This window comes from Balaenoptera physalus (genome assembly GCF_965194825.1).
Source record: "Balaenoptera physalus genome assembly, chromosome: 2".
In the NCBI taxonomy this organism is placed as follows: Eukaryota; Metazoa; Chordata; class Mammalia; order Artiodactyla; family Balaenopteridae; genus Balaenoptera; species Balaenoptera physalus.
Window position 1 is genome coordinate 67016552 of NC_138883.1, and position 21743 is coordinate 67038294.

The following is a 21743-nucleotide window of genomic DNA, read 5'->3' on the forward strand; positions in this document are numbered from 1 at the left end:
CCTAGGGACACATCCAGACTGAAAGTGAGGAGATGGAAAAAGATATTCCATGCAAATGGAAATCAAAAGAAAGCTGGAGGAGCAATACTCATATCAGACAAAATAGACTTTAAAATAAAGACTATTACAAGAAACAATAAAGAGTACTATAAAATGATCAAAGGATCAATCCAAGAAGCTGTAACAATTGTAAATATCTATGCATCCAACATAGGAGCACCTCAATAGATAAGGCAAATGCTAACAGCCATAAAAGGGGAAATCGACAGTAACACAATAATAGTAGGTGACTTTAACACCCCACTTTCACCGATGGACCGATCATCCAAACAGAAAATTAATAAGGAAACACAAGCTTTAAATAACACATTAGACCAGATGAACTTAACTGATATTTATAGGACATTCCATCCAAAAACAACAGAATACACTTTCATCTCACGTGCACCCAGAACATTCTCCAGGATAGATCATGCCTTGGGTCAAATATCAAGCCTCAGCAAATTTAAGAAAATTGAAATCATATCTAGTATTTTTTCCAACCACAATGCTATGAGACTAGATATCAATTACAGGAAAAAAACTGTAAAAAATACAAACACATGGAAGCTAAACAATACGCTACTAAATAACCAATAGATCACTGAACAAACCAAAGTGGAAACCAAAAAATATCTAGAAGAAAATGACAATGAAAACACGATGACCCAAAACCTATGGGACACAGCAAAAACAGTTCTAAGAGGGAAGTTTATAGCAATACAATCCTACCTCAAGAAACAAGAAAAATCTCAAATAAACAACCTAACCTTAAACCTAAAGCAATTAGAGAAAGAAGAACAACAACAAAAAAAGAAACCCAAAGTTAGCAGAAGGAAAGAAATCATAAAGATTAGATCAGAAATAAATGAAAAAGAAATGAAGGAAACAATAGAACAATAGCAAAGATAATACAACTAAAAGCTGGTTCTTTGAGAAGATAAACAAAATTAATAAACCATTAGCCAGACTCATCAAGAAAAAAAGGGAGAAGACTCAGATCAACAGAATTAGAAATGAAAAAGGAGAAGTAACAACTGACACTGCAGAAATACAAAGGATCATGAGAGACTACTACAAGCAACTCTATGCAAATAAAATGGACAACCTGGAAGAAATGGATAAATTCTTAGAAAAAGCACAACCTTCCAAGACTGCACTAGGAAGAAATACAAATTATGAACAGACCAATCACAAGCTCTGAAACTGAAACTGTGATTAAAACTCTTCCAACAAACAAAAGCCCAGGACCAGATGGCTTCACAGATGAATTCTATCAAACATTTAGAGAAGAGCTAACGTCTATCCTTCTCAAACTCTTCCAAAATGTAGCAGAGGGAGGAACACTCCCAAATTCATTCTATGAGGCCAACATCACCCTGATACCAAAACCAGACAAAGATGTCACAAAGAAAGAAAACTACAGGCCAATAACACTGATGAACATAGATGCAAAAATCCTTAACAAAATACTAGCAAACAGAATCCAACAGCACATTAAAAGGATCATACACCATGATCAAGTGGGATTTATCCCAGAGATGCAAGGATTCTTCAATATATGCAAATCAATCAATGTGATACACCATATTAACAAATTGAAGGATAAAAACCATATGATCATCTCAATAGGTGCAGAAAAAGCTTTCAACAAAATTCAACACCCATTTATGATAAAAACTCTCCAGAAAGTGGGCATAGAGGGAACCTACCGCAACATAATAAAAGCCATATATGACAAACCCACAGTCAACATCATTCTCAATGGTGAAAAACTGATAGCATTTCCTCTAAGATCAGGAACAAGACAAGGTTGTCCACTCTCACCACTATTATTCAACATAGTTTTGGAAGTTTTAGCCACAGCAATCAGAGAAGAAAAAGAAATAAAAGGAATCCAAATTGGAAAAGAAGTAAAACTGTCACTGTTTGCAGATGACATGATACTATACATAGAAAATCCTAAAGATGCCACCAGAAAACCACTAGAGTTAATCAATTAATTTGGTAAAGTAGCAGGATGCGAAATTGATGCACAGAAATCTCTTGCATTCCTGTACACTAACGATGAAAACTCTGAAAGAGAAATTAAGGAAACATTCCCATTTACCATTGCAACAAAAAGCATAAAATACCTAGGAGACAAAAGATCTGTATGCAGAAAACTTAAGACACTGATGAAAGAAATCAAAGATGATACAAACATGGAAAGATATACCATGTTCTTGGACTGGAAGAATCAACATTGTGAAAATCACTATACTACCCAAAGCAATCTACAGATTCAATGCAATCCCTATCAAACTACCAATGGCATTTTTCACAGAATTAGAACACAAAATTTCACAATTTGTATGGAAACACAAAAGACCCCAAATAGCCAAAGCAATCTTGAGAAAGATAAATGAAGCTGGAGGAGTCAGGCTCCCTGACTTCAGAATATATTACAAAGCTACAGTAATCAAGACAATATGGTACTGGCACAAAAACAGAAATATAGATCAATGGAACAGGATAGAAAGCCCAGAGATAAACCCACACACATATGGTCACCTTATCTTTGATAAAGGAGGCAAGAATATACAATGGAGAAAAGACAGCCTCTTCAATAAGTGGTGCTGGGAAAACTGGACAGCTACATTTAAAAGAATGAAATTAGAACACTCCCTAACACCATACACAAAAATAAACTCAAAATGGATTAAAGACCTAAATGTAAGGCCAGACAGTATAAAATTCTTAGAGGAAAACATAGGAAGAACACTCTTGACATAAATCACAGCAAGGTCCTTTCTGACCCACCTCCTAGAGAAATGGAAATAAAAACACAAATAAACAAATGGGACCTAATGAAACTTAAAAGCTTTTGCATAGCAAAGGAAACCATAAACAAGACGAAAAGACAACACTCAGAATGGGAGAAAATATTTGCAAACGAAGCAACTGACAAAGGATTAATCTCCAAAATACACAAGCAGCTCATGCAGTTCAATATCAAAAAAAACAAACAACCCAATCCAAAAATAGGCAGAAGACCTAAATAGACATTTCTCCAAAGAAGACATACAGATATCCAACAAACACATGAAAAGATGCTCAACATCACTAATCATTAGAGAAATACAAATCAAAACCACAATGAGGTATCACCCCACGCTGGTCAGAGTGGCCATCATCAAAAAATCTACAAACAATAAATGCTAGAGAGGGTGTGGAGAAAAGGGAACCCTCTTGCACTGTTGGTGGGAATGTAAATTGATACAGCCACTATGGAGAATAGTATGGATGTGCCTTAAAAAACTAAAAACAGAACTACCATATGACCCAGCAATCCCTCTACTGGGCATATACCCTGAGAAAAATACAATTCAAAAAGAGTCATATACCAATGTTCATTGCAGCACTATTTACAATTGCCAAGACATGGAAGCAACCTAAATGTCCATCGACAGATGAATGGATAAAGAAGATGTGGCACATATATACAATAGAATATTACTCAGCCATAAAAAGAAATGAAATTTAGGTATTTGTAGTGAGGTGGATGGACCTAGAGACTGTCATACCGAGTGAAGTAAGTCAGAAAGAGAAAAGCAAATACCATATGCTAACACACATATATGGAATCTAAAAAAACAGTACTGATGAACCTAGTGGCTGGGGAGGAATAAAGACGCACATGTAGAGAACAGACTTGAGGACACTTTGGGGATGGGGAAGCTGGGATGAAGTGAGAGAGTAGCACTGACATATATATACTACCAAATGTAAAATGGATGGCTAGTGGGAAGGTGCTGCATGGTACAGGGAGATCAGCTCAATGCTTTGTCATGACCTAGACGGGTGGGATAGGGAGGATGGGAGGGAGGCTCAAGAGGGAGGGAATATGGGGATATATGTATACTTATAGCTCATTCACTTTGTTGTACAACAGAAACTAATGCAACATTGTAAAGCAATTATACTCCAATAAAGATATGTTTTAAAATTAAAAATAAATAAATAAATAAATAAATAAATAAATGTTTCTTGAATTGCACTGCCTGGAGATTTGCTCCAGCCCACTGGGCTTGCTAGTGTTCTCTGATACAGCTTACATATTAATACTAACTACCATGCATTTAATACCTACCATGTGCCAGGCACTAAGTCCTTACTTATAGTATCAAATAATTATTATTAATAATTCTTAATAATATTTAGTAATAATTATTAATCCTCAAAAGAATACTTCAGGAGCGGTGTTTTCTTTCTTTTTTTTACATTTATAAATGAGGAAACTGAGACTTAGAGAGGTTATATATATGGTAAGTAAAAGAGGTAGAATTTATATCTATAGTTTTGTTTTCTATCCTATAAGGTTTTGTGCAATCAATATAGTGCCTATAAGCAGTTCATTAGTATTTTTAGTGTACATTATTTCTGCCCCAAATCTTTTATTAACTAATAATGGAATCTAGGACAAGTTCTCAAATATCTCGATGGGTCTTAATCTCTTCACCTATAGCACCAGGAATTAGATGAAGTTAACTCCTTGGTCCCCTCTAGCTCTAAAATTATATGCATCTGTGAATTACTAGACTTTCAAGCATTTGATTTTGCAACTCTATCTGCTTCTGCATTTCTATCTGTTTCATACTGTGATCACATCCAAACCACATAAAACAGTTTCCATTTCCATTAATTCTTCTCTTGAAACCACTGGACTTATTTTGAAATATGAAAAGTACAATGAATGGAGTCATATCACCAAAACCACAGAAGAGAAGCTCCTTCCTCAAACAGTCTGTGTCTTTCTCAACAGAGTTAATATCATTGGTTTAATTACCTGTTAGATAAAAATACTCACTAATGAGAGTATTTCTGAGGGGAGTAATGGAAGAACAAAATTTTAGGCTATCTAATGGTGGTACTAGCCCTTGTGCATATTTTGGTGGAGGGTGGGGGTAGGGAATTAAACACTAGTCCAAAATATATTTGTTATTTATAAAATTTACTAGTTGTATTGTTTGGAAATATAAGGGGGAGGAGGGAGGAAGAAGAACCTGATCCAAATCCCTTTTTGCACTGATGAAATAGTACAGGGCGGCTGAAGGAGCCCTTGATTCTTTTCTTGGTGAAAACCTATTGTGAATCACTTAACCTCTCTAAGTGTCAGTCTGCTCATCTTCAAAATTAGTGGGTTTGGATCAAGTAAGATCTCAGGTTGTTCCAAATCTGTGAATTAGCTCAAAGGGTATGAAAACCTGGCAAGAAATTGCTTTTAAAAGGCAGTAGCAAGTTTGAAAACGTATCCTTAACTTGAAGCAAAGAAAATCAGTTCTTAGGTTGAAGGTCATAGCCCCAAATGAATTAAGAACTAAAATTTAAGCCTATTTTTTTATAAGGCTACAGTAGCAATGAAAGCTTTAAAATTCTAAGTCTAACCTAAATAACAGATTCCTGAGCTTCACTGCTGAGCCACACAGCAGTTTTGATGTATTTTGTCCACTGGTGGTGCAGAGATGAAGAGGAAAGCAAGCAGGAAAGAAATCAGGACACTGAGGTCAGCACAGAGGCTGATCCTAAAAATTTCAGAGGTGGATTAGAGAGAGGAAAATAGAAAATGTAGGGCTCAGTCAGTTCATAAATGTATTACCTGTGTTGTAGGATTTTCTTATAATGAGATTGTCTTCTAGGATATGGTAACCAATTCTGTGTTCTTTCCAGCCATTCTCAACAACTGCACAAATGCAGATCATTCTGCCCGTCAGTCTTCATCTTCCAAGACTAAATAATATTAATTTCTGGCCTGTTATCATACATTCCATTTCACTGTGAAACTCGATGTTTGAGTTTTCCTTTCTGATCATTTTCTCTCCAGCAGGATTAGGTAGCTCATTTCCAAATTTTATTTTTTCCACGCTTGATATTTACCACTTCCCTACGTACCCAACACCATGCATCCATATGCTAACAAACATGCTAGAATCGAGGCAGAGTGGGTGCATGGTGGGATGACCAAATATGAGAAGGTAATTTTTAATCAGTGTTTTAACACTGGAAAAAAGCATTGTTATGGAATAACAACACTTAAACAGAATAACTTAAATAGAATAACTTTGTTTATAGAATTTTTGTAATCTTTCCTTGAAATGGAGAAATGATTTGAAGAAGTACTCATCTCTCTACCTACGCCTCTATAGCACACGTTCGCAGAAAAAGGAACAGGGAAACATTAAGAAGTCACTGAATATTTAAATATTCAAGGTTCAAGGCTGGGGAGTAGCGTCAGCAAGAAGAAAGGCAGATGAGATGAAGGCAAAGTGTCACTGACTTTTGCCTCTTTCCCTGGAGAGGAGATTGCTGATATAGAGTCCTTCTGGCCTTCCCAAGACCGTCTGGCATGAAGATATAACTCCAAGGTAAGATTCCTGAGCAAGCAGCTTTATCCTAGAACTATCATCTGAATAGATTCTCTAGGCTTACTCCAGATCAGTTCCCCGAGGTTCTGTGGTTCCCTCCCCCACAGTAGCTCGATGTCCCCAAGCCGAGCCGGGGTCTTCCTGAAAGCCACTTGTGCCAAAGCTGTCACTATAGCAAGGTTTCAAAATAACTCTAAATCTGACAGCCTCTGCCCCTCTAGATGAACATTGAGATTTTTTCAGAAATCCCTGGTGTGGTGGTACTCTAGAATTCAGTAGGGGGCTTTGGGAAGGAAAGAAATATGACATTAAAAGGGCAAAATGAGGCTCTTGCTAGCCTTAATATAACAAGTTGAGGGGACTTCCCTGGTGGTCCAATGGTTACGAATCCACGATTTCACCGCAGGGGGTGCAGGTTCGAGGGTTCGATCCCTGGTCGGGGAAACTAAGATCCCGCATGCCACCCAATGAGGCCAAATAAAACAAAACAAGTTGAGCAAACTAAGGGGTAAAAAGTTCTTGAATGCTTAATATGTGCCATGAAGGGAGCTAAGTGGTTCATATACATTATCTCACTTAGTCCTCATAAAAAGTCACCGGGGTTTACAAGGTGAAAGGGGCTCAGAGTTAAGAGTCCAAAATCACAGAGCTGTATAAGTGGTAGAGGTAGGATCAAAACCCACTTCTGCGGGATGCCAGAGCCCCACTTCTGCCCCACTAATTTATAAGCAAGTACTTCAAAACCGTTTTAAAAGATGTTTAAGGATGAAGAAATCTCCTGGTCATGTGCAATAAATCAAAGTTCTTAGGAAACTTTATATGCTCTTCAGAACGACTACCAGTGTTGCTTTGCTCGAGTCCTGCATTACTTTCAGATGCCCTTCTATACAGAGCTCAGCCACACAATTTTTAATAAAATCTTCCCTATAATTCAGTTTCTCGTATGCACATACACAGAGAGACCACACACATACACACACACACCCAGACATACAAACACTACACGTATACACACTACACAGATAAATACACACAGACCGCAGATACCACAGAGACCACACACAAATACACCACACATGCACAGATCACAGATACACACACACACACACACACACACACACACACACAGCTCCACACACACCCCATGAATTTCTACACACACTAGAGATACACACACTATAGATACACACATGCCACAGAGACACACACCATATATGCACATACATACACACAAATGCACCACAGATATATAGACAGACTACAGACACATACACACACATATACACACACAAATAGACACACACAGGCCATACACACACAGTATCAGAAATCCTCCATGGGATTTTGTTTCTCCTTGTCTACTCAAGCCCCAATGTCTATCCAGTTTCCACCATATTCATCATCTCATTAACATCTCACCTCCCGCTACTGGCCTCTTCTCTCCATCCTACTCCTTCCCAGATAGGGAACACAAGCTCTTTTCTTTCCATTCCCCAGAGCAACCACCAACACAAGAAGTTGTGATTAATGAGGTTAAGGGAAACATTACATCATGTCAAACCATAACAAATGGATTAAAATTAAATATTAGACATTCCTCATTTTAAATCCCCTGTGTCATCTCTGCTTCTCAATAGCTCATTGACCCTTCCTCCTCTGCAAGCCTCCTAGCCTCCTGCTGTGTTTTCCTGGGGCCCCTCTCTGAAGACCATCCTCCCTCCTCCCCCTCTTCTCATGGTCCCAGGACCTTCACCCAGTCTCTTCCTTGGGTTCCCACTCTTTCACTCATCATTGCCTATCCATTCCATGTCCCAAAACTTCACTTTTTATTCCCAAACAGACTACCAAGGTATCTTCCTGAAGAGAACCATTTTTCTACTTTGGGGGAAATTTTTGCAACTCCCTTAGCTGGCAGAATTAACGTAGTTATGGTTTTAACAGCAATTATTTTATTTCTTCTCTCTGTATATTCTTAGGATGTTTTCGATTAGTGAAAAAAATCGTTAGTAATTTCCATTGTTTTATCCAATTTATCAAAAACCAATTTGTTGATGTGACTCTGTTATAATAGCTATTTTCCAAAATATTCTCACATTTATATTTTCAATACTATAGGAGCAGTTATTCAAGAAATGGGATATTTTGGATAATCAAATACTCCATTTCATGGAGCGTTATCAAAATACACTACACATGAATTACCAGTTTTCAAAGAAGTAACATAAAACATTTATAGGGTTCCCCACCTGCCACAGTGAAGGTATGGTGGGAGATGTTGATGAATATGAAATTTAACCCCTGTAAGCCTCACTTTCTCCTCTGTTTAAACATTTGCCTTTGTATGGAAAAAAATAAATTATTTTTATATAAAGTTTCTTGCATACAACAAGTACTGGATAAATATCAGTTCCTTGACTTCTCCCTGTCTTTCCCCTCCCCAAGTAAAAAAGAACTACTGCTATATTCTACCATACACTTTCCTCTTTCATTGATGATTTTGAAGGTACTTCACAATCTTACGGTGCCGAAGGTCTCCCATATGAATATCAATTCTTACTGTTATGTGCTGAGTGTTAGAATACTAGGTAATAGCATTTACTATATATAATTAGCTCATGGGAGAAATCTAATTATAGCTCCCTATGATTACTAACTTGCAGCCATTGTTGTCATTTTTGTTATTCAATTTCGTTAGTAACATTGCCCTGACCAAGTCTTAGTCAAGTAAAACTGATTCTACACTGCCTTATTCAAGAATCTGTGCCCATCAAGAAGGGTCAGACTTCTGGTTAATGTCTAAATAGAATTTTTTTTTTTTGGCTGAGCCAAGGTGGCACACGGGATCTTAATTACCCGACCTGGGATAAAACTCGTGCCCCCTGCAGTGGAAGTGTGTAGTCCTAACCACTGGATTGCCAGATAATTCCCTAAATAGGATATTTTTAGCTGCCTAAATTAATTACTTAACGAAGTCAGAATATTCCAAACTTATTTCTATTTCACATTAATTTCATTGCATCTGTAGTATTTCTATTTTTGATGCCCAAATTAATCTGATCTTAATTCCTCACACAAAATAAAAGAAAAATATCTGATTTGTATTGTAAAAATATTGTTTGTCATTTTAAAAATATTGTCATTTTGACTATGAATATGCAAAAATTACTATTTTAATTTCTATATTTAACAATTTCTTTTGTTTCTTTTTTGTTGTTATTTTCAGTTTCTCATTCCAATTATGGATCTGATCAACTCTAATGATTACCTGCTCAATGTCTCTACTTTAATAAGAAACAGCGTTCACATTCCAACACCTGCCTCAAAAGTGATTGTTGCACTTCTTTTGTTCACGTCATTTATAATCGGCACTATCACCAATGGTCTCTACCTATGGGTGTTAAAATTCAAAATGAAAAAGACTGTTAATACTCTCTTATATTTTCATCTCATTCTCTCTTATTTTATTTCAACATTATTTTTGCCATTTCTGGCCATCTCCTACCTTCAGGACAATCACTGGAGCTTTGGAATGGTCACGTGCAAGGTCTTCAATAGCATTTTGTCTGCAGGGATGTTTGCCTCTGTTTTCTTCCTCTCAGCCATCAGCATTGATCGCTATCTTCTCACTCTTCACCCGGTGTGGTCACAGCTGCACCGAACCCCACGCTGGGTTTCCAGCATCATCTTGGGAGTCTGGATATTTGCCACTGCCCTCAGCATGCCCTATGTGGTTTTCAGGGAGGCACATGATGACCATAAAGGAAGAGTGACCTGCCAGAATAACTATGCTGTGTCTACTAACTGGGAAGGCAAAAAGATGCAAACATTAAGAAAATGGATTCATGTAGCCTGTTTCAGCAGCCGCTTCTTGCTGGGCTTCCTTCTGCCTTTCCTCATCATCACCTTTTGTTATGAAAGAGTAGCCAAAACGATGAAAGAGAGGAGCCTCTTCAAATCCAGCAAGCCCTTCAAAGTCATGATGACTGCCGTTATCTCTTTCTTTGTGTGTTGGATGCCCTACCATGTATACCAAGGCTTAATTCTCACTAAGAACAGATCACTACTTTTCCAGTTGACTCTGATACTCACAGTGATAAGTACTTCTTTCAATACTGTCTTTTCTCCCACACTCTACCTATTTACTGGGGAGAACTTCAAAAAGGTTTTCAAGAAGTCTGTTCTTGCTCTTTTTGAGTCAACATTCAGTGAAGATTCTTCGGGAGAAAGGACACAAAACCTAAATTCAGAAGCCGATATTTAAATTCTGGATCCCAGAGCAAAGAATGGATCCTTAGTCAATGATATCACCAGAGACAGACCCTCAACTTTTGTATAATATAGTCCCTATATTAGAGAGACACTTGGGCTGTACTATAGTTAGATCTATGAATATTATAAGGGCTGTAAAATGTGATGGATGATGTTGCAAATGTGATTTTTTTTTTTACTTTTGTTGTGGTAAAATATATATAACACCATTTTTCATTGTACATTTTAGTGGCATGACCTAAATTCACAATATTTTGCAACCATCGCCACTATCCATTTCCAAAATTTTTTATCACCCAAAAGAGAAACTCTACCCATTAAGCAATAACTCCTCTTTCACGCCCCCCCCCCGCCCTTTCCCCTAGCTCCTCATATCCTCCAATCTGCTTTCTATCTCTATGAATTTGCTATTCTAGATATTCCATATAAGTGGAATCATACAATATTTCTCCTTTTGTGTCTGGCTTATTTAACTTAGCATAATGTTTTCAAGGTTCATCCATGTTGTAACATGTATCAGAACTTCATTCTTTTTATGGCTAAATAATATTCTGTTATATGTATATATCACATTTTGTTTATCCATTCTTCTGTTGAGAGACATTTGGGTTGTTTCCACCTTTTGGCTATTGTGAATAATGCTACCATGAACACTGGTGTACACGTGTCTGTTTGGGTCTTTGTTTTCAATTATTTTGAATTGCTGGGTCATGTGGCAATTCTATGTTTAAGTTTTTGAGGAACTGCCACTTTTTTCCATAACAGCTGTACCATGTTGCATTCTCATCAGCAATGTACAAAAGTTCTAGTTTCTCCACACTCTCACCAACACCTATTATTTTCCTTTTTTTTCACTTATAGCCATCCTAGTTGGTGTGAACTGATGCAAATGTGATTCTTAACCTTTGATTTTTGAGGCTATAGGAATATCATTTTCTGAATACCAATAGCACCCATCAATCTGAATTTTCTGTCATGGAATTTTCTACCAAATAGACATTTAGACCAAGGTCTTTATTCAGATAGCACCTAAATGATTTAATTGGTATAAACAAAATTTAAAGTGGAGACGACAAGGCACTCATCTTGTCATCTCCATGTTAAAGAACAAAGAATTTATACTTTAATGTTTTAAGTATAAAGATACTTTAAATGTCTTTTTAATATTTATGGATTAAGCTGTCACAGAAATATGGGACTAACACAATTATAAATGTTTGTGAGCCTGCCTGGGTAATGTCACAGTACATTTAATTCTAAAATAGCAATAACAAAATTAACTTTGTTTCCCTGGTTTTCAAGTTTTGCATCAAGTTTTTGAAAAATATTACAGCACCTAAGTTATATAGGACCATGTAGTATCAGTGACCTATTACCTTTTATATATTTAGTTAGTTCTATCTGTCGGTCAATACATATCAATCAATAGATAGTTCTATCTAGTTCAACTAATACAGAAGGCAGATATTTAGGCCACAACGCAAACTCAGTCCCTAAATATTTCAGCTAGCTTTGCACAAACAATTCCAAGCCACAGGCGTACATCCTCCTCAGAAATCCCCCAAAAGGATGATATTAATCACAAAGAGTTACAGAGAGGAAGGGAAATTAACTTTCATTACTAACTTTTCATAGTGGGAAAGTGATAGTAGTTCTATGCCCTAGAAATTCTGCTAATTGACTTGGCATCACTGCTTTCTTGGGCAACTAGAGGCTTGGCCTCTCTCACTTTGAATATAAGGGACAAAAAATTTTGGGTAGGTGAACAGTTTCATTGTTGGCCCCTATTTCAAGCTTTTGGAGCCTTGAATAGTGTCCCAGAGATGGAGAAGTAGGATGGAAGACCAGGCTATGGCTCTGAGTGGCCCTTCAGCAAAAAGGGGCTGCTGCTCCGTCCCTCCACACACTCTCCCAGGGCCTGACAAGCCCACTGGAGTTTATGATGCAGGACTTAAGAAAGCAAGTTATTGGATGGAACATAATGATTCTTTGAAACAAGAATCCTACTTTGGAAACCTAACAGCCACAGAGCCTTTGGTCTCCCTCCTCATATTTGCTACAGTAACAAACAAGGAAGTGCTCTTTCCGGGCTCTTTTATGTACTTTGTTCCATCTCTCTATAGATTGTAAACTCCTCAAGGACAGAGAGAAGCCTATCAATCACACTATTTCTTTTCTATAGTACTATATGTAAGTGATATCCAGTAAAAGATACTTAATGAAAATTGAATATGGGTCATAACAATATGTGATTTGAAAAAGGACTTTGGGTATAAAATAATAGGATTGAACCAGATTTTTATTTAAAAAAGATTTACATCACACTTACCTTGTGCCCAGGCATGGTTCAAAATGTTTTACAAATAGTAACTCACTTAATCCCACAGCAATTCTATGAAGTAGGTCACATTGTTATCACTATTTTACAGGCTGTGAAACTGAAGCACTTGCCCAAGGCCACACAGTAAGCAACTGGAAGAGCCAGTACTGCAAGTCCAGGCAGTCTGGTGCTAGAATCAATCCATGCTCCTAATCACCCTACCCACTGCCTGACCTCACTGTTAGGAGGCTGTGAGGCAGGGTTTCCAGCCCAGATATACATAGTCCCTTTATTTCATCAGAATTCACTATATTGACTACAAAAATCAAACAGAAGTGCCTAGAAAATGTCGGGATCCACATACAATGTAAAAAAAGAAAAAGCATTGAACTTGTAATCAGGAGATTTGGGTGGTGGTCTGGCTTTGCCTCTAGCTTGGTGTTTTATTTGGGGCAGATTACCCACATTTCCTGGGCCTTACCTTCCTCATCTATAATATGGGACATCTCTGAATGAGATTATGTATATGAAATTACTTCTAAAATATAAAACGCTACATAAGTATAAGATATTATTAGGGGCTTCCCTGGTGGCGCAGTGGTTGAGAATCTGCCTGCCAATGCAGGGGACACGGGTTCGAGCCCTGGTTTGGGAAGATCCCACATGCCGCAGAGCAGCTGGGCCCGTGAGCCACAACTACTGAGCCTGCGCGTCTGGAGCCTGTGCTCCCCAACAGGAGAGGCCGTGATAGTGAGAGGCCCGCGCACCGCGATGAAGAGTGGCCCCCGCTTGCCGCAACTGGAGAAAGCCCTCGCACAGAAACGAAGACCCAACACAGCCATAAATAAATAAATAAATAAATAAATAAATAAAAGATTTCATTTAAAAAAAAAAAAAAAAAAGATATTATTAGGACGGTTTTTTAAGAAGTCACTTCAATTTTAAAAAGTAGGGTGTAAACTTGAGAAAATTCTCTCCAAATGTATTTTTTAATTTCCCTTAAAACTATGGTTAACTTTTAGAAAACCTGCTTGTTATGGTTGTGTTGATCTCATCAGCATCCTCACTACTGTGAATTCTCTGGACCCAAGAGGCTTATAAACAAAGAATTAGTGGCTTTCCTTTGTGGAAATGGTGTGTGGAGACAGTGTATTAAAACAGTGTGCCTATTAGCATCAAATTATATGAACCTGCTTCATTATATTAGCCTCAAACTGGCTCAAGAACAGAATATAGGGATGATTAGAGATAGGTTTCAAATGCCAGCTTATGTTCTTTCCTCAAGAAACGGCTCCTGGAGGAGCTTCAAGATGGCGGAAGAGTAAGCCGCGGAGATCACCTTCCTCCCCACAGATACATCAGAAATACATCTACATGTGGTACATCTCCTACAGAACACCTACTGAACGCTGGCAGAAGACCTCAGACCTCCCAAAAGGCAAGAAACTCCCCACACACTCGGGTACGGCAAAAGAAAAAAGAAACAACAGAGACAAAAGAATAGGAACAGGACCTGCACCAGTGGGAGGGAGCCGTGAAGGAGGAAAGGTTTCCACACACTAGGAAGGCTGTTCGCGGGCGGAGACTGCGGGTGGTGGAGGGGGGAGCTTCGGAGCCGCGGAGGAGAGTGCAGCCACAGGGGTGCGGAGGGCAAAGCGGAGAGATTCCCCCATGGAGGATCGGTGCTGAGTAGCGCTCACCAGCCCGAGAGGCTTGTCTGCTCACCCGCCGGGGCGGGCGGGGCTGGGAGCTGAGGCTCGGGCTTCGATCGGATCCCAGGGAGAGGACTGGGGTTGGCGGCGTGAACACAGCCTGAAGGGGTTAGTGCACCACAGCTAGCCGGGAGAGAGTCCAGGAAAAAGTCTGGACCTGCCAAAGAGGCCAGAGACCATTGTTTCAGTGTGCGCGAGGAGATGGGATTAAAAGCACCGCTTAAACAAGCTCCAGAGACGGGCGCGAGCCGCGGCTATCAGCGCCGACACCAGAGACGGGCATGAAATGCTAAGGCTGCTGCTGCAGCCACCAAGAATCCCGTGTGCAAGCACAGGTCACTATCCACACCTCCCCTCTCAGAAGCCTGTGCAGCCCGCCACTGCCAGGGTCCCATGATGCAGGGACAACTTCCTCAGGAAAACACACGGCACGCCTCAGGCTGGTGCAACATCAGGACAGCCTCTGCCGCCACAGGCTCGCCCGGCACTCCGTACCCCTCCCTCCCCCCGGCCTGAGTGAGTCAGAGCCCCCAGATCAGCTGCTACTTTAACCCCGTCCTGTCTGAGCGAAGAACAGATGCCCTCAGGTGACCTACATGCAGAGGTGGAGCCAATCGAAAGCTGAACCCCAGGAGCTGTGCGAACAAAGAAGAGAAAGGGAAATCTCTCCCAGCAGCCTCAGGAGCAGTGGATTAAATCTCCACAATCTACTTGATGTAACCTGCATCTGTGGAGTACCTGAATAGACAACGAATCATCCCAAATTGAGGCGGTGGACTTTGGGATCAACGATAAATATATTTTTTTCCCTTTTTCTCTTTTTCCGTGTGGATGACAGGGTCTTGGTGCTCTGACTGGGCATCAGGTCTGTGCCTCTGAGGTGGGAGAGCCAACTTCAGGACACTGGTCCACCAGAGACCTCCCAGCTCCACATAATGTCAAACAGCGAAAATCTCCCAGAGATCTCCATCTCAACACCAAGACCCAGCTCCACTCAACGACCAGCAATCTCCAGTGCTGGACACCCTATGCCAAACCACTAACAAGACAGGAAAACAGCCCCACCCATTAGCAGAGAGGCTGCTGAAGATGATAATAAGGTCACAGACACCCCAAAACACACCACCAGACACGGACCTGCCCACCAGAAAGAAAAGATCCAGCCTCATCCACCAGAACACAGGCACTAGTCCCCTCCATCAGGAAGCCTACACAACCCACTGAACCAACCTTACCCACTGGGGGCAGACACCAAAAACAACAGGAACTATGAACCTGCAGCCTGCGAAAAGGAGACCTCAAACACAGTAAGTTAAGCAAAATGAGAAGACAGAGAAACACACAGCAGATGAAGGAGCAAGGTAAAAACCCACCAAACCAAACAAATGAAGAGGAAATAGGCAGTCTACCTGAAAAAGAATTCAGAATAATGACAGTAAAGATGATCCAAAATCTTGGAAATAGAATGCAGAAAATACAAGAAACATTTAACAAGGACCTGGAAGAACTAAAGAGCAAACAAACAATGATGAACAACACAATAAATGAAATTAAAAATTCTCCAGAAGGAATCAATAGCAGAATAACTGAGGCAGAAGAACAGAGAAGTGACCTGGAAGATAAAATAGTGGAAATAACTACTGCAGAGCAGAATAAAGAAAAAAGATGAAAAGAATTGAGGACACTCTCAGAGACCTCTGGGACAACATTAAACACACCAACATTCGAATTACAGGGGTCACAGAAGAAGAAGAGAAAAAGAAAGGGACTGAGAAAATATTTGAAGACATTATAGTTGAAAAACTCCCTAATATGGGAAAGGAAATAGTTAATCAAGTCCAGGAAGCGCAGAGAGTCCCATACAGGATAAATCCATGGAGAAACACGCCAAGACATGTATTAATCAAATTATCAAGAATTAAGTACAAAGAAAAAATATTAAAAGCAGCAAGGGAAAAACAACAAATCACATACAAAGGAATCCCCATAAGGTTAACAGCTGACTTTTCAGCAGAAACTCTGCAAGCCAGAAGGGAGTGCCAGGACATATTTAAAGTGATGAAAGGGGAAAATCTACAACCAAGATTACTCTACCCAGAAAGGATCTCATTCAGATTCGACATAGAAATTAAAACCATACAGACAAGCAAAAGCTAAGAGAATTCAGCACCACCAAATCAGCTTTACAACAAATGCTAAAGGAACTTCTCTAGGCAGGAAACACAAGAGAAGGAAAAGACCTACAATAACAAACCCAAAACAATCAAGAAAATGGTAATAGGAACATACATATCAATAACTACCTTAAATGTAAATGGATTAAATGCTCCAACCAAAAGACATAGACTGGCTGAATGGATACAAAAACAAGACCCATATATATGCTGTCTACAAGAGACCCACTTCAGACCTAGGGAACATCCAGACTGAAAGTGAGGGGATGGAAAACGATATTCCATGCAAATGGAAATCAAAAGAAAGCTGGAGTAGCAATTCTCATATTAGACAAAACAGACTTTAAAATAAAGACTATTACAAGAGACAAAGAAGGACACTATATAATGATCAGGGATCAATCCAAGAAGGAGATAAAACAATTGTAAATATTTATGCACCCAACATAGGAGCACCTCAATACATAAGGCAAATACTAACAGCCATAAAAGGGGAAATCGACAGTAACACAATCATAGTAGGGGACTTTAAAACCCCACTTTCACCAATGGACAGATCATCCAAAATGAAAATAAATAAGGAAACACAAGCTTTAAATGATACATTAAACAAGATGGACTTAATTGATATCTATAGGACATTCCATCCAAAAACAACAAAATACACTTTCTTCTCAAGTGCTCATGGAACATTCTCCAGGCTAGATCATATCTTGGGTCACAAATCAAGCCTTGGTAAATTTAAAAATGGAAATCATATCAAGTATCTTTTCCCACCACAATGCTATGAGACTAGATATCAATTACAGAAAAACATCTGTAAAAAATACAAACACATGGAGGCTAAACAATACACTACTTAATAACCAAGAGATCACTGAAGAAATCAAAAAATACCTAGAAACAAATGACAATGAAAACACAACAACCCAAAACCTATGGGATGCAGCAAAAGCAGTTCTAAGAGGGAAGTTTATAGAAATAGAATCCTACCTTAAGAAACAAGAAACATCTCAAATAAACAACCTAAACTTACACCTAATGCAATTAGAGAAAGAAGAACAAAAAACCCCCAAAGTTAGCAGAAGGAAAGAAATCATAAAGATCAGATCAGAAATAAATGAAAAAGAAATGAAGGAAAAACAGCAAAGATCAATAAAACTAAAAGCTGGTTCTTTGAGAAGGTAAACAAAATTGATAAACCATTAGCCAGACTCATCAAGAAAAAAAGGGAGAAGACCCCAATCAATAGAATTAGAAATGAAAAAGGAGACGTAACAACTGACACTGCAGAAATACAAAGGATCATGAGAGATTACTACAAGCAACTATATGGTAATAAAATGGACAACCTGGAAGAAATGGACAAATTCTTAGAAAAGCACAACCTTCCGAGACTGAACCAGGAAGAAATAGAAAATATAAACAGACCAATCACAAGCACTGAAATTGAGACTGTGATTAAAAACCTTCCAACATACAAAGCCCAGGACCAGATGGCTTCACAGGAGAATTCTATTAAACATTTAGAGAAGAGCTAATGTCTATCCTTCTCAAACTCTTCCAAAATGTAGCAGAGGGAGGAACACTCCCAAACTCATTCTACCAGGCCCCCATCACCCTGATACCAAAATCAGACAAAGATGTCACAAAGAAAGAAAACTACAGGCCAATAACACTGATGAACATAGGTGAAAAATCCTTAACAAAATACTAGCAAACAGAATCCAACAGCACATTAAAAGAATCATACACTACGATCAAGTGGGATTTATCCCAGAGATGCAAGGATTCTTCAATATATGCAAATCAATCAGTGTGATACACCATATTAATAAACTGAAGAATAAAAGCCACATGATCATCTCAATAGACGCAGAAAAAGCTTTTGACAAAATTCAACACCCATTTATGATAAAAACCCTCCAGAAAGTAGGCATAGAGGGAACTTACCTCAACATAATAAAGGCCATATATGACAAACCCACAGCCAACATCGTCCTCAGTGGTGAAAAACTGAAACCATTTCCACTAAGATCAGGAATGAGATAAGGTTGCCCACTCTCACCACTATTATTCAACATAGTTTTGGAAGTTTTAGCCACAGCAATCAGAGAAGAAAAAGAAATAAAAGGAATCCAAATCGGAAAAGAAGAAGTAAAGCTGTCACTGTTTTCAGATGACATGATACTATACATAGAGAATCCTAAAGATGCTACCAGAAAACTACTAGAACTAATCAATGAATTTGGTAAAGTAGCAGGATACAAAATTAATGCACAGAAATCTCTTGTATTCCTATACACTAATGATGAAAAATCTGAAAGAGAAATTAAGGAAACACTCTCACTTACCACTGAAACAAAGAGAATAAAATACTTAGGAATAAACCTACCTAAGGAGACAAAAGACCTGTATGCCGAAAACTATGACACTGATGAAAGAAATTAAAGATAATACAAATAGATGGAGAGATATACCATGTTCTTGGATTGGAAGAATCAACATTGTGAAAATGACTATACTACCCAAAGCAATGTACAGATTCACTGCAATCCCTATCAAACTACCAATGGCATTTTTCACAGAACCAGAACAAAAAATTTCACAATTTGTATGGAAACACAAAAGACGCTGAATAGCCAAAGCAATCTTTAGAAAGAAAAACGGAGCTGGAGGAATCAGGCTCCCTGACTTCAGACTACATTACAAATCTACAGTAATCAAGACAATATGGTACTGGCACAAAAACAGAAATATAGATCAATGGAACAGGATAGAAAGCCCAGAGATAAACCCATGCACATATGGTCACCTTAATTTTGATAAAGGAGGCAAGAATATACAGCGGAGAAAAGACAGCCTCTTCAATAAGTGGTGCTGGGAAAACTGGACAGCTACATGTAAAAGAATGAAATGAGAACACTCCCTAACACCATGCACAAAAGTAAACTCAAAATGGATTAAAGACCTAAATGTAAGGCCAGACACTATCAAACTCTTAGAGGAAAACATAGGCAGAACACTCTATGACATACATCACAGCAAGATCCTTTTTGACTCACCTCCTAGAGAAATGGAAATAAAAACAAAAATAAACAAATGGGACCTAATGAAACTTAAACGCTTTTGCACAGCAAAGGAAACCATAAACAAGAAGAAAAGACAACCCTCAGAATGGCAGGAAATATTTGCAAATGAAGCAACTGACAAAGGACTAATCTCCAAAATTTACAAGCAGCATATGCAGCTCAATATCAAAAAAACAAGCAACCCAATCCAAAAATGGGCAGAAGACCTAAATAGATATTTCCCCAAAGAAGATATACAGATTGCCAAAAAACACATTAAAGAATGCTCAACATCATTAATCATTAGAGAAATGCAAATCAAAACTACAATGAGATATCATCTCACACCAGTCAGAATGGCCATCATCAAAAAATCTACAAACAACAAATGCTGGAGAGGGTGTGGAGAAAAGGGAACACTCTTGCACTGTTGGTGGGAATGTAAATTGATACAGCCACTGTGGAGAACAGTATGGAGGTTCCTTAAAAAACTAAAAATAGAACTACCCTATGACCCAGCAATCCCACTACTGGGCATATACCCTGAGAAAACCATAATTCAATAAGAGCCAGGTACCACAATATTCATTGTAGCTCTATTTACAATATTCAGGACATGGAAGCAACCTAAGTGTCCATCAACAGATGAATGGATAAAGAAGATGTGGCACATATATAGAATGGAATATTACTCAGCCATAAAAGAAATGAAATTGAGTTATTTGTAGTGGGGTGGATGGACCTAGAGTCTGTCATACAAAGTGAAGTAGGTGAGAAAGAGAAAAACAAATATCGTATGCTAATACATATATATGGAATCTAAAAAAAAAAAAAAAAGGTTCTGACGAACGTAGGGGCAGGACAGGAATAAAGATGCAGACATAGAGAATGGACTTGAGGACACAGGGAGGGGGAAGGGTAAGCTGGGATAAAGTGAGAGAGTGGCATGGACATGTATACGCTACTAAATGTAAAACCGATAGCTAGTGGGAAGCAGCCACATAGCACAGGGAGATCAGCTGGGTGCTTTGTGACCACCTAGAGGGGTGGGATAGGGAGGGTGGGAGGGAGGGAGATTCAAGAGGGAAGATCTATGGGGATATATGTATATGTATAGCTGATTCACTTTGTTATAAAGCAGAAACTAACACACCATTGTAAAGCAATTATACTCCAATAAAGATGTTAAAAAAAAGAAATGGCTCCTTGATATATATATAAAACTGAATCACTTTGCAGTACAGTTTAAACTTACACAACGTTGTTAATTAACTATACTTCAAATAAAGAAATAAATAAGAAACTGTATTAAAATTTTAAAAGAAAGAACGAAAGGAAGGAAGAAAGAAAAAGAAAGAAAAGAAAGAAAGGAAGGAAGGAAGGAAGAAAGAAAGAAAGGAAGGAAGGAAGGAAGGAAGGAAGGAAGGAAGGAAGGAAGGAAGAAAGAAAGAAAGAAAGAAAGAAAGAAAGAAAGAAAGAAAGAAAGAAAGAAAGAAAGAAAGAAAGAAAGAAAGAAAGAAAGAGAGAGAGAGAAAGAAAGAAAGAAAAAGAAAGGAAGAAAAATGGCTCCTTGGTTTAGTGAGATGAAAGGGCTGCCCAGCTGCTAACATATCTGAGAGGGGTTTGGTATGAAGTAGGATCGTATTTGCAACACCAAGCTGATTCCATATATCCTGAGAAACTAGGGACAACAATTATTCACAAGTACGGTTTATGTACCTGGCACTGTGGTAGGCTCTGAGAAAAGAACAGTG

At 38.5% G+C, this 21743-nt stretch overlaps 2 protein-coding genes and 1 long non-coding RNA gene across 5 annotated transcripts in view; 2 read left to right on the top strand and 1 right to left on the bottom strand.

The window, feature by feature from the left end:
- LOC309656168 overlaps positions 1–13905 on the top strand; it is a 130737-nt gene extending 116832 nt beyond the window's left edge. The window contains exon 2 of the long non-coding RNA XR_014261198.1: positions 13774–13905. This is a non-coding gene — a long non-coding RNA (uncharacterized lncRNA). The remainder of the gene's footprint in view (positions 1–13773) is intronic.
- NUBPL (NUBP iron-sulfur cluster assembly factor, mitochondrial) overlaps positions 1–21743 on the bottom strand; it is a 329428-nt gene that overhangs the window by 291253 nt on the left and 16432 nt on the right. The window lies entirely within an intron of this gene.
- On the top strand, positions 1763–13604 carry GPR33 (G protein-coupled receptor 33). The gene has a single exon (XM_082452216.1). The coding sequence runs from the start codon at positions 9682–9684 to the stop codon at positions 10702–10704; it is 1023 nt and encodes a 340-aa protein (XP_082308342.1). The 5' UTR covers positions 1763–9681; the 3' UTR covers positions 10705–13604.